Source organism: Parasteatoda tepidariorum, chromosome 5 (assembly GCF_982258835.1).
Source record: "Parasteatoda tepidariorum strain Cologne lab strain chromosome 5, Ptep-v5.0, whole genome shotgun sequence".
Classification (NCBI taxonomy): Eukaryota; Metazoa; Arthropoda; class Arachnida; order Araneae; family Theridiidae; genus Parasteatoda; species Parasteatoda tepidariorum.
Window position 1 is genome coordinate 94,927,036 of NC_141759.1, and position 14,181 is coordinate 94,941,216.

General features: G+C 26.7%; 1 protein-coding gene across 1 annotated transcript in view; it reads left to right on the plus strand.

The window, feature by feature from the left end:
- The window catches only part of LOC107444869 (low-density lipoprotein receptor), a 58,952-nt gene that overhangs the window by 36,853 nt on the left and 7,918 nt on the right, over nt 1-14,181 (plus strand). Inside the window, exons 14-17 of the mRNA XM_087164552.1 lie at nt 706-845; nt 2,556-2,697; nt 3,935-4,081; nt 4,213-4,431. Coding sequence (XP_087020678.1) covers nt 706-845; nt 2,556-2,697; nt 3,935-4,081; nt 4,213-4,431 — 648 coding nt within the window. The remainder of the gene's footprint in view (nt 1-705; nt 846-2,555; nt 2,698-3,934; nt 4,082-4,212; nt 4,432-14,181) is intronic.

Below are 14,181 nucleotides of genomic sequence, written 5' to 3' on the forward strand. Positions count from 1 at the left end.
CCAGGTTCACTAAAATCTAACTTGAATCAAGGTGATAATCAGTTGTTCCTTGGATCAGCTAAAAGGGATTATATGTTATTTTGCTTTTTTGATTTTCAGTTTCATGTTTTGGTCTTTTACTGTCATAAAATAACCTATTTTATTGTAATTATTAGTGTAATTCTGTTTTATTGCTGTTTTTTCTTCTGTGTACGGCAAAGTTATCTGGTTTTGTAACTAACGGTGGTTTGTTTGTTTGGGACCACTAAAATTAGTCTCGGATCACCATAAAGTAATCATCGGTTCCCTGGACAAGCAATCGATATAAAGGGTTGATATGGTGTTTTGTTTTTTTAATGTTCAGTTTCATGTTTTGGTTTGTTTTATTGCCACAAAATAGCATATTTCATCAATAAATCATTTACACATTCTTAGTATTTTAATTTTTCATTAAAATTAAATTTTTCATTTAATAAAATAAAAAAATCAATTATAAACTGACTAGTAAAAATGTGGACAGACTAATATTACCTTTTAACATCTGGTTCTTCGGACCAGTAAGTAAATTTCCTTCTATGATTATGGTATATGTGCCATGTCATTGTTTCTGGTTTAGTTGTTCAAGTATTTGATGCAATGATTATGTAATTTATTTAAATAATTGAAATGTATTTTGTTTATTAGTTGAAATCATTCAAATAATTATATTTTATCATTCTAATTTAGACATTGTGACTAAAAAAATCTTCTGGGTTGATGCTAAGCTTCACACACTGAGTAGTGCTGATTACGATGGTTCTAACCAACGTGTGGTATTATCTTCATCCTTTGCCATCAAACATCCATTTGCTTTGGATGTATTCGAAGTGAGTTCAGTCAAATTTAAAAGTCACCCTATTTATTCGAATATTATTTTTTTGTAGCTGTGTTCTTAACCTTTCAAAAAGTGTAATCAATTAGTTAGTAGCTTTGTGATTTTATTAAAATACAAACTGAGTGTACTATAATAAAATAAGAGTTTTGAATTTTATTCTCACTATGACTGATCAGCATGTGCTACATATTAAATAATATCGGAATAATTGAATAAGTACTTGTTGCCGGAAAAATGTAACAATGAAATATTTGGGAATGGAGGTTAAAAGATAGACACCGTACTGAAGTATGAGGATAACTTGATAAAAGAGTGTTTTAAATAGTATTTGGATATTAAATATTTTCAGTCATTGAATGGAGAATTAAAATTCAAAGTAAATAAACAAACAAATTATGGCCAAAATATAGAATCTAAAGGAATTAATAAAATTTAGGGGAACATGAATGTTTAAGAAATGTAGTAATTTGAAACAGAAGTGTAACACAATAGGCTCAGAAGTCAATTATGTAAGGTTGACTATGAGCAGATTTGTACATCAAAATAATAAATTAATGAGTTATGAGAAAAAATAAAATGACCAACATTATTCAATAAATAAAAGGTAACATTTTCAAAGAAAATAAAGATGTTTCGAAATTTCATTTCATAAAAATATCTGACAAAATGTATTCTTTAAAAAATATAGAATTGAAGAAAGAAACAACACATCATGATAAAAATGAAGAAAACATTCGTTTGCATGTTAAAATATTATACTTTATTTTTGCTCAAACATATTGAATCCCACACGAATTAATATTCATATGGTCTTATTACTTGACGAATTAATCTTCATATACATACAATATGCTCAGTATTGACATAAAAATATGTAAAAAAGAGTTTACAATCACACATAAAAAAATAACTTGGTGTCTTAAGAAATGGGTCTTACGTTTAAATTTACAAGAGTAAGAGTCCTTAAGAACCAATAGAGAAAATATAATTTTAAAAACAGATACTAAAGAATTTTAATCTAGTGAACACTAAGATTGAGAAGAAGAAAATTGACTTTATCATTAACTAATTATTAAAAATATAGAGGTTTATAAGTGCTGAAGGTCAATCATTTACATACTTATGAATATTTGTATTATTTTTTTAACTTAAAGAAAGCAATACCTCTTTTAAAGGATTTTAATTACTATGATTTTAGGAAAGAAAGATAGAGAAATTAAATGAAAAACTCTTTCAATGTGAAAAAAAGTTTGCATATCAGATAAACAAAAGGAACTCTTCAAAGTCAATGTTAGAAACCAAAGTGGGGCAAAATTAAAAAAAAAAAATTGTTGACGGAGAAAGTACAAAGGCATGTGATAACCAATGAAAATTTAAGAAGTTGCAAGTTTGAAGAATCTGATGGTTGAGATTGACTTAGTAAGCCCGACTTTAAAAAATAAATAAATAAATGGAGAAAAAGAAATTAACAATCTGCAATTTTGTGAAACAGACATTTTCTATAGTTTCAAAAATGTTGTGTTAAGAAAAATTAATCAAAGCTTTTTTCATAATTTAAATTTTTTTTCAAGTTAAAGAAATATAGATAATTTATTTCTATAATATTTCTTTAAAACAGGATATATTAAAACAATATAATGTTAATTTTGTATTTAGAAAACATTATTTTAATGAAATATTTGATTTTTTTTAATGCTTCTAGGATTGGGTGTATTGGTCTGATTGGGAATCAGAGAGTATATCCAAAGTAGATAAGTTTACCGGCAAAGATGTAGAAGTTGTTGCAAATGGTATATCTTCGCCCATGGGACTGCGTGTCTATCACAGCTATAAGCAACCAAAAGGTAATATTACCATTGTATGATGCTTGAAAAGTTTCAAGTCATATATTGTTTAACACTATTAATGTATTCTTTAACTTTACTTGAATTTTGCATCAGAAAAATGTGTTTTTTATAATTGTGTTGTGTTTGATCAGTGTACTAAATTTGATTTAAAAGTTACGTTTGGATGAAGCATATGCATTAAACAAAACAAATTTAAGATAAAGGTAAAAAAAATGCTATGATTTTAAATCTTGTTTTAACAAATTAATGAGTAATATCTTTCAATAGTTAGAGGTTATATTCGTTATTTGGATTTAATTTTAAAAAAGAGCATGTGTGATAGTTTTCTTTACTCGTGTATCTAAATTGTAGGTGCTAAAATTTTATCAGCACATTCATTAAACGTACAGGTAGATCTGTAGATATTTTTAAAACCTGTCATGTTTTTTCATTTGAGGCTTCTTCAAAATTGAATTTTTCTTGATTATTTTCACATTTTTCTGATCTGATTGGTAAAATAAATTCGTTCCTGTCTTCTTACATTATTCTATTTTTTTTGTTTGCATGGAAATCACACATTTCTTTATCTATAGTAAAAAAACTATTTTGCAATTTTTTTTCCAATTTTTATTTTATTTTATATTATCCATTTCTTTGCTCTAAAAGATTCTAACATTTGTATCAGCCAAATCCTGCCTTTCTTTAAGATTTAGATCGCACATTATGTTGTCATTTAGCTTACAGTTTCACCTTTTGTTGATTAATTTTATCATTTTAATGTTGTTGAATTGCAGGTAAAAAAACATAAGTTGATGATTGTAGTTAGAGATATTTGAAAATAATATTCATATTTTTTTTTAATGTTATGAAAGAGTAAAAGCAAAATGTAATTTGTGCTCAACAAAAATATGATTAAAGAGTTTCAGTTAAAATGCATTCAGAATGAAAATAAATTTATAAATAAAGAACTCGAACTTCACTTGTAAGGAGAGAAAGGTCTACTTGTAAGTGAATACTTTGGCATAGATCTTTTTTTTTTCTTTCTTAAATGTATGATTATTTAATACTATATTGCGTTTTGGTAAATGAATTACATAAAGTGTCTATGAGAAAGAGCACATATTTATCAAAGAAAAACAACACAAATATTAACATATTATGGCAATTACTAAATGGTTGTTATAGGAATTGTAGAAACTATGAATTGCTCACGTGGAATTATTTATTTATTATGAGTTGTCTTTTTATATTCCAGGGGTAAACTATTGTGGATCTTTGAATGGTGGTTGCTCTCATCTTTGTCTACCTTCGCCCCACATCTCTAAATCATCTGCCAAATACACCTGTGCATGTCCAGATGGAATGGTGCTTTCAGACAATGGCCTTAACTGCTTGTATTTAGGTAAGTTTTTCTTTTAAATATCCTTTTAGTTTAAGCTTAAATGTAGATTAGACATTCTTTTTTATTTTGATATAAGTCAAGAGCCACTTGTGTTTAAGGTATTAATTTGCAATATTTGTTATTCCTTTTAGATAAGCCATTTCGATACACTACTACAGTATTGCCTGCCACTAAACCCCAAGTTGTTATGAATAACTTTTCTTCAAATACTTATGCACCCACAGTTCTTGCCCCCACTGAAACCAGTACACTTTCGAAAGTTAGTTCTACAGTTTCAACTACAACAACTACTAAGTCCACCCCTTCATCAACCACCGGTTCAACATCAGCTTCATCCGCTATGGAAACTAGTGAGTGTTATATTTTTTATATCCATACATTTATTGTGGTCACCCTATTTTTTTTTTTAATGTTATCAAAGTTTCAAATGTTGAGTTACAAAATCGTCAACAGAACTTTTTCTAAAATAGTTTAGAAAGATGGATATATAATCATATTGGATGAAGGAGTATTCAATTTTTTTCGTAGTGTCTATATATTTATATTGATAACTCAATTTTTCTTCTTCTTTTTGAATATTTATTAAGATTTTACTTTTAGCAGTCTATTTTGAAATCAGTCATCAAACATTTTCAATAATGGAGCAAAAGGGGAAAAAAATTAACTTATTAGATATAGGGGAAATAAGAAATTTTTTGCGTACTTAAACAGCAATAATGAAAGGAATACTTATAGTTTTAGATATTTTTTTCAAATTTCTCTAGATGGAGAATTATTTTATAAACTTTGGAGTTTAGATCATGCAAGTGCTCAATTTCTCAATAAAGTTTAAATCTTACAACAATAAATTGGAACATAATTTATTGCTGGTTTAAGGTGCCCGTAATAAATTATAAATGTAAAAGATTTTTTTTTAACACCCTATGGCAAAAAATATAGCAATCAGCTTGTAACTTGTATGAATTGGTTATCATATACATTAACTGCATGAAATTTCCTAAACCCAGCTTAAGTATTAGTAGAGATATAGATGTTTTTTTACTTAACTAATTTTTTTCTTTATATCTTTTTTAATTGAAAAAAATTCTACAAAATTAAACTAGATTTTTATAAGCAATTTTTATTTAATAACAAAAATATTATTTTAAAATTCAAAAAAAAAAAATTTGCAAGATATGAGCATTTAAAGTGTTCTTTACATGCTTCACATATGTGGTAAACATTTAAAAAAGAAAATGTTAATTTTATTGCAAACTAGTGGGCTGTGCCCCCTGCTCGCTAACGCTCGCCAACCCCCAAAAATTGCTACGCAATCTCATATGGTTTGCTTCGCAAACCAAGCTCGCTTCGCTCGCTACTAACTTAGGTACATTGCAAATGCACAAAATTCTAAGAATTCAAAACAATCATTCAAATCCATATAACAACTTTTTTTTTAAAGAAAAATTACATCTTTTTAGTAAATACTAAGTCATTAAAATAAATTTGAATTCAAATAAATGACATGTAATTCGTTTAACCTATTAGAAATGTGCTATAGTATAAAATCTTAAGATAAAATTTCTAAAACTGATATCTCTTTAAAAAAGTTAAAATTTTGGCTATAATTAAGTCTATTAAAAATTGAACTAAGTGAATTGCAATGGAAAAGGATGAAAGGCAAATCTCATTTGGTGAGAATGTCAAAAAATTTTCAAAAAATACAAAATACTCTTGTCAAAAAATACAAAATAAACTGACCTCAAATAAAACTCCAAGGACTTCGAATCAAATAATTAAGGAAACTACTATCACGTTTAATATAAAAGGAAGGTTTATTAACTAAACAATAAAATTACAGCATCGCAGTTCCAAAAAACAAATCTCACACTCACTCAAAAAAACAATTTACATTCTAATTAGTCACCATAGCAACCATAAAACTCTTCTCGTTACCATCTATAAACTGATATATAATAAATAAATTATTTAACAAAAAATACGATGCGCATAAGCACATACTATTTTACACTCTGGTTATTTCAGTTTCCGTTTTTAGAAGCGCTATATGTTGAGCCACCTAAACTAAATTTCGCATGTGATATTTTTAGCTGCAATTATTGGTTGATTTTCTAGCGTTGCCATTCGGGGAGTTGTAATGAGGCTTTTTTTTATCGCCGTGTAAGAGAAATATATATATAGATTGTATTTGCTAACTTATGGAAAAATCCTCATTTGAGTATCTTGAAAATTTAAAAAGTTTCTAGTGTATTTATAATACTTTTTTTTTTAAAAGAAAGCTCTGTCTGCTAAGGGGCTATCCATAAATTTCATTTTGTATTATAAAACTAAATTTAATAATAAGAGACACTACCCTACAATAATTGACCTGACAGCAAGATGTTTTATTTCACATGTTTTCTTTCCTTATATCATCACTTAATGGAATTAATATGAACATAGCATTGTGAACTTACTAGCAAATATTGAGTGACTCTTATTTCGAGAGCTCTTTTTGACGATTACTGAAAGAGGTTGACAACCTCATCTTTATTCTCAGAATGTGTATTTTTGTATCGCTTCGTAGTTTAATTGATGGGAATCACTAAGGGTTTTTGTGGTTTTCCTCTCCATGCAATACAAATATGGGTTAGTTCCATTAAAAAGTCCTTTATGAAGGCTAGTTTGTCCTGATGCTTGATCCAGGAATTCCCTTGTCTTCTAGATGGGTTCAAGATTATAATAAAAAAAATTAATTTATAAATAAAAAAAAGCCTTGTTTTTCCAAATTTCTCAGGAATTTTCAAATTTAGTATAAATTTTCAGCTTGCAATTTCTTAATATTATTCAGGGCTCAAAATGAGTAACTTTTCTTGCTTAATGTTACTATCTTAAAAAATAGTAACTTTTATTTACAATTTTTAAGGCTTAGTCACTTATCTCAAGTTTTTTTATTTATTTGCATTTCACAATTTTCCCCCTTTTCAACTAAAAGAATGATTTAGAATTGGTAAAATCCAGTTATAGTAGTTATTATACATTATTTCCAGTAATGGTAGAAAATGTCTACTATTAGAATTTTTGTTTCATTACTTTTGGATTCTTAACTAATGCTTATTGGATGAAGGAAACAGAATTTTTTTCAAAAGTTCGAGAAATTTGAAAAAAAAAATATTGTGGGGACTTATTTTCGATCACTAAATGTGTTATTTTTAATATTTACGAAACAAATTGTGCAAATCTAAAAGGGATACACATAATTCCAAATATTGGTAAAATAAATTTCATGAAAAAAATATACATAATTTTTTAATTTAATAGTTATTGATAAATATTTTTATTTTGAGATTCACAATATCTGCTTCATGGTAATCAATTAAAGTTTTTGAGAACAAAACTAAATGAATAGGTTTTGAGAAAACAATGGTAAAATTCTACTTATTTATTTATTTAAAAAAAAAATCTGCATTTTTAAATTGTGATCTTCCAGGAATTATTTAATAAGGAATTCTATATTTTGGACATTAAAATTTACTTAAGACCCCTAAAAAGATTACCTGGCTAATAAAGAAATTAAAAAGTTAATGTTAAAATTGGTATAATTAGCATTAGTGAAAAGCTAAAAACCCAAAAATTACAATGTTTGAATACAGATTTCTTCTGTGTCATCTTATTTCTCCTCCCAACTAATTTTGGCATTAATTATTTCGAATTTGCTAAAAAAAAAAATTTTTCTTTTTCAAAGAAAGTATATTTTGGTATGTGATCAAAAATAAAGCAATAGTTTTTTTTTGTTTTTTTATATAAAATTCCATACACGTAGGAAAGAAAAAACAAAACAAAAAAACAAGTAGTAGTTTTTTCTGTTCAGACGATTGTTTTTTGACATCAAGTAACTCTAATAAAAATTTCCTGTTGTAGTCCTAATATATTTGCTTTGTCATTTCAAGAATATCTCAATTTCATTCATGAAATAAATTCCTTAAAAATGATGCCAAAAAGCCCCAAATCACCATATCTGTATCGCACATACAATTCCACTTGTTACTACCCGCTTTATTTGACAGTATGACTCATATACAAATGAATCACCTTGTTCTTGGATATCACGATTATTGAACTTCGAACATTACGGCCTTGCTTTTATATGTTTTCACGCATATTTAGTCCAACGAAAAACGAAAGAAAAAATATGCTTCATCAGCTCAAAAACTGTCACGTGAACAAAGCAAACGATTATATATTACAAAACAGGAACACAGAGAGACAAATAAAGCGTCAATTTGAGACAATTTACGAATGCGAATTGTTTCGACAAAATACACCTCGTGACCGCTACCGCGCGTGTCTTAGTCAACTACACCAGCCAAGATTGAAGAAATGTATTATCTTAATATATTTTTTTCATTTTTCGTTCTTATTTTCTACCAATTGGAACTCGAATGGAAATAACCTTGGGTTTTCAGTTTTGATGAATGGAAGAATGACTCAGGGTGACGTGCTTTTATCATATACACGCGATAGGTGAAACTTCTGGCGACCTTCGTTTAATCAGAGATAATGGATTTTTGTTGTTTCTTAACTTTTATCTTTGGACTTAAATATAATTTCGTCTTTTTTCCGACTTTTCTTATTATCGTATGTAATTATATTTTTTTATCTTAACATAAGAGTACTGATAATGTAATATTAAGTGTTTTTTGAGAGCTTCGTAATTTTTTTTTCTTAATCTTATTTTTTTCTGAATTAAATAGCATTTAAGAAGATTATTATAAGCTTAAGATTTCACAGTCATAATAGTTCTTTAAATTTCACACATAAGGAAAAAAAAATCTTAAATGACTTGCGAAAAAGATCAGCTATTTTATCTCTTCCTTAGAGAAACTTAAATCGATAAATGTATAATAACTTTATATATTTATCGATAAATATATATAACTTTAAAGAATTTAAATCTGTGATAATTCACGAAAGTTTTCCTTATTGGTCTGAAATTGAAATATTGAGGGGGACTTAATAGAGATTTCTAATTAGTGAAGGGAACATACAATCCCCCGTCAACGACGCCCATGGTTTATAAAGATTATGGACCCCCTATTACGCGTCATGTAAAAAAATTTAATACATGCCGCTTACATTGAAACGGCAGCCACTAAATCATTTATCAATTTTCTTACCTTTGTACCCTAGAACGATAGATAATATCGTTCTAGTAGTTAATATAAATACAAAGTTTTCAGATTTTCAGCACTGAAAAGAATTTTTTTTTAAATGAACTTTTTATAATTATTATTATTATTTTTTATTTATTTATTTATTTTTTTTTCGAATATTATATCTAGGAATGCCAGACCTGGTCAAATGTCCCATCCTTACTACGGATCTGAGGGAAAGCTTAAGAAATGTTTACATAAGACGCTAAATATAAAAATTTTACTAAACTATTCTAATTTATTTAAAATAAATAATAATAAAAAAATATAGGAAAAATAATACCGATTTTTAGCAAATAATTCCATAACTATCGAAATTTTCAATGTATTTTCAATTTTGAACTTCAATTGAAAAATTAATAATTTTAAAAATTACGATATTTATAAAAAATTGTTTTTGCTTCCAAAAATTTTAAAAATATTCTTTTCCATTTTAATCACATATGATATCCCCGCAGAAGAGGATATAAAACTGAAATAAAGATATAAAAATAAATAAATAAGTACAACTTGGGATGGTTATAAATATGTAAAATATATATATATATATAAATTAATAAGTAAAACTTTTGGCTAGCCTAAAGATCAAATCGCACCTGGCGAGGGCGATTGTGGCTCCTTTTTCTTTATGAGGGCGGAAGGGAAGGGCAGGGGAAGGGTCGGGTGTCAAAGTCAGCTGCCGTACTGCCTCTGCGCAGTTTAAAGATGGTTCGCCTTACGGTTTGTTTACTATTTTCCGTCTGCGTATGGCGTTGTGTTTTTTGCGAAGGTGAAGATGTTGGCGGTAATCAATTAATTAGAATCTTATTAATAGCTTTATTTATTACTAATCTTTCAATTTAAATATTAATTCTAATTATTTTATTTGTAGTTAGCTTTTTTTTCTCTCTATTACCTGCTGTTAACCATCCTTTTGAAATTGTTTGTAATGCTTTGTAGTTAGTAATTTGAATTATTTTGCGCATTCTCTATTTGCATATTTTGGTTAAAGTTTATCAATATTTGACTACATTGTATTCGTTGTTGCTTCTTTTTTTTGCTGTGCAGTGTTAGAAATTGCATACTTTTTCGACGCAAGCATTTATGAATAAATATTGCTAGTTTAAAATAAATTTCTATTGATATTTTGACACTATCTTCACATTTATTTTAAATCTAGGTCAAAAATTAATTATTTTTATTGCTAAATGGTTTTTGAGTTTAATATATTTATTAGAAATAAATAAGACATATTTTTTTATTTGGTTTAAAATGAAATATTCAAAAAAAAAAGGAAGAAAAAAATGTTTAATTATTTGTAAAAGTTTTTACAATTATTTTTGCATTCTATTTCTTAGCTAAGCTTGTATTGCGCACAATATCATATGTTTTTTTCTTTCTTTCTATTTATTTCTAAATTCTTTACAGCATGTCATTACACAATATACTATTGAATTTGTTTTTCAATGCTTGAATGGAATTAGATATATTTCTAGCATTTGTTTACCTTTTTAGTAATTTTATATTTGTGGTCGACTTTAAGAATGTTACTTTTATATTTTATGGAATAAATTAATTTTTTATAAAGTAACTATTGTAAATGTGAAATGAATTTTTAAGATAATTTTGAAAAAGATTTTATTAATTTATCAAACACTATTTTAGTAATTTAATTTTCTTCCTTTTGTGAATAAATAGCTATGTTTATAAACAGTATTAAAATTCATTTATTTACAATAATAAATGTTTAACATTGTATTGCAACTTAATAAACAGCATAACTATTTGTTTATTTTTTTTTAAAAATCACATGTGCAATGTAGTCTGTGTACATGTATTAAATCAATCATTATTATTAGAACCTCATATATATTTAAATACATTGCAATATTATGAGTTTGTGTACATATTTTAATATTGTGTTAACTGCATATCAACTTAGTGGAACTATTTCATTAAATGTTAAACTTTCATAATTACAGATAATATAGCTCGTAATTGCAGTCTTAAATACATAATAGGCATTATTTGTATAAAAGTTATTTTGTAACAGCAACTAATTAATAATTTTTCCACTCTTTTATTATTAACTTTACACTTAGTAAATAATATTCATTTATGGTAACTACCACGTTAAAAGTTATTGAAAAACTATTCATCTACAGTATACACTTGGTATCTCAAAAACCTTGTTTGTCAAAAAAAAATATAGATATATTTTTCCCTTCCTCATTATATATCCACCTAATTTGAATTCCTATGTTGAAGAGGTTCTTCTAAATACCTTGTTATGTCCAAATTTTTTCAAAATAGGATTTGAATTTTTTCAGAAAAACCCTAATGCAAACTTATTGTACACTAATTCTTCTCTATTTAATGCTTAATTATTTTTGTCTTACTTTTAAAAATAAAATTATATTTGTTGCATTTAGACTATCATTACATTCAACTATCATTTCATACATATGTAATGGTAGTTATTCTTATTGTCCATGACTCAACTTTTTAGAGTAATATTTAAGAATATATTTTTCTACTTTTTAGAACACATTTAGTTCAGAACTGGTTATCTCGAAAACTCGCTGTCTAAAAATTTTTTTAGCGTCCCTCAATCTTGAGATATCAAGAGTAAATATATATATATATATATATACATATACAGTACAGAACCCGTTATCCGGAAATCAGAAAACCGGAAAACCAAAAAACCGGAACGAAATTTGATAAATTTTCCCGCTATTTTATTATTTTTTTAAAATTTTTTTTCCTCATAAGATTTTAGGATTTTTCTTTCTTTTTTGAAAGATGTTTACCCTAGCATCATTTTGGAAATAATCATTAGTGTATTACTTCGTTTTTTCAAGATTATTTCCAAATATTATTTTTTTTAGCTGGGTTTAACAATAAAAAAAACGACTTTTTGTAGCGATTCAGAAAACCGGAAAAATCAGTTATCCGGAATAGCGATGGTCCCGATCGTTCCGGATAATCGGTTTCCTACTGTATATATATTTTTTACTTCATCTACTTTCATTTATGCAAATAAATTGTTGCGTCTGCTCAGCTATCAGAGGCACTGTCCGGCCATATCATGTTTCAATAATGTTTTCCTGCTTTACTTTTTTTATTCTTACGTTGAAAGTTTTAAACATTTTTCAAATTGTAGTTTATGTACACTACACACTTACATACACAGGGCTGATTGTGCTCCTGAAAAAATCCGGATTTTCCGGAAATTAAATTTTCAAAGGTAGAACTTAAAAACACGGTTTATTTTATTTGTATGGGAAAGCCAGATACTTTATAGCTTATATTCAAGATTAATATTTCTTTTTTATCAGTAAATAGTTATTATGATCATAAACTCAAGAACGAAAGACATATTTGTAAATTTCAATCACTTCTCCAGGTCAACATAGGCAGGGGTCTGTCCAGACATTTTGTGAAAAGTCCGTTTTTGTAAAATTGTGAAAAAATTACTCGTAATTTGTGAATATAAAATAAACGTTAAGTCACATTCTTTCAACTAGGGTCTGCTTTTGTGAATTTGTGCAAATAGGGTCAGTTATTGCAAAAAAACTTTTTCAAGGAGTTAAATTGTAAAGACATACAAGATTATGCTATTATCTTGATTATGCTATTATACAAGATTTAGCCTATACTGCTGAACGCAGAATATTAATTTCGGATGAATAAAGGAAGAAGAGTCTGCCGAAGACAAAATTTAGTTCGTTTACATCTGTATTTCTTCCCCCCCCTTCCTGGGAAGGGTTTATTCAATTAACAAAACAATAATGAAAATAAGCAAATTTGTGAAGTGTCCGATTAAAAGAAAAATCATTTTGTGAAGGGTCCGTTTTTATGAAAAGATATTTTGTGAAGGGTCCGTTAACAGAACCAAATTCCTTCTAAACAGACCCCTGATAGGTATATGTAAATGGTATAGGTATGTGTAAAATTTTAAATATATTTTAAGTAAACTAAGAAATATTCAGAAAAAGGAAAAAACCTTGTTTAAATTTTTTTCTTATTTTTCGATTTATTTTTGTTTGTTTTTTTACTCAAGAAATTTTCTGGAATTTTGACTTGGGTTCATAATCACCTCTGCATGCAAAAAAAGAACACTTTAATAGCTTTTGATTTATTGATTGCATTTTTGCATAAGTGTTAATCATAATTTGATAGGACAAACCTGAAATATGCCAAATTTGTGCTCAAGACAATATTTTAAATTTTGAAATCAAAAAAAAAAAATAATAATCCTCTGAATAAGCACATTTTTTAAAATTTTTATAATGAATCTAACGATTCTTGACGTACAAAATGGTCAATGGACATCACAAAAATATGGTTATGTTCGTTAGTCGAAAATATTTTTGATTCCTTAATTTTAATTTCATTTTTGTCTCATGAATAGTATCACAAAAGTTGAGTTGAATAGTTAGTTAATAATTATACAAATTTATTTTTTATGAAGATTAATATTTGAGTAAAAGAGTGTGATAACAGTACTAAAAAATAATTAAATGGATAGTAAATACTTTAAATTTATACTCTTTTTAAAAAGTTATAATTACAGTATATAATTTTTTTTTTTTTTTTTTTTTTTTTTTTTTTGCAGTTTGATAAACTGAAAGTGTTTCTATAAAAGTCAAGTATCAAAGAATGAAATTACAAAACTTATCTTGATAATTGCTGCGCTTTATCTTTCAAGTGTATGAAACACTCTTCAAGTGCTCTTCAGCATTTTATCTTCCATCGTATTTTTTGAAACTAGAAAATGATAATTACATTATTATTCAAATATATTTACATTTTTAAAACTGCTAATAGTTGTCTCAAAATATTGCCAATTACGTTGACTTAAGTTGCTTCAAAGAAAAAATATTAATTTTTTATAATTCATTTGATAAAGTTGGTTTTATAATT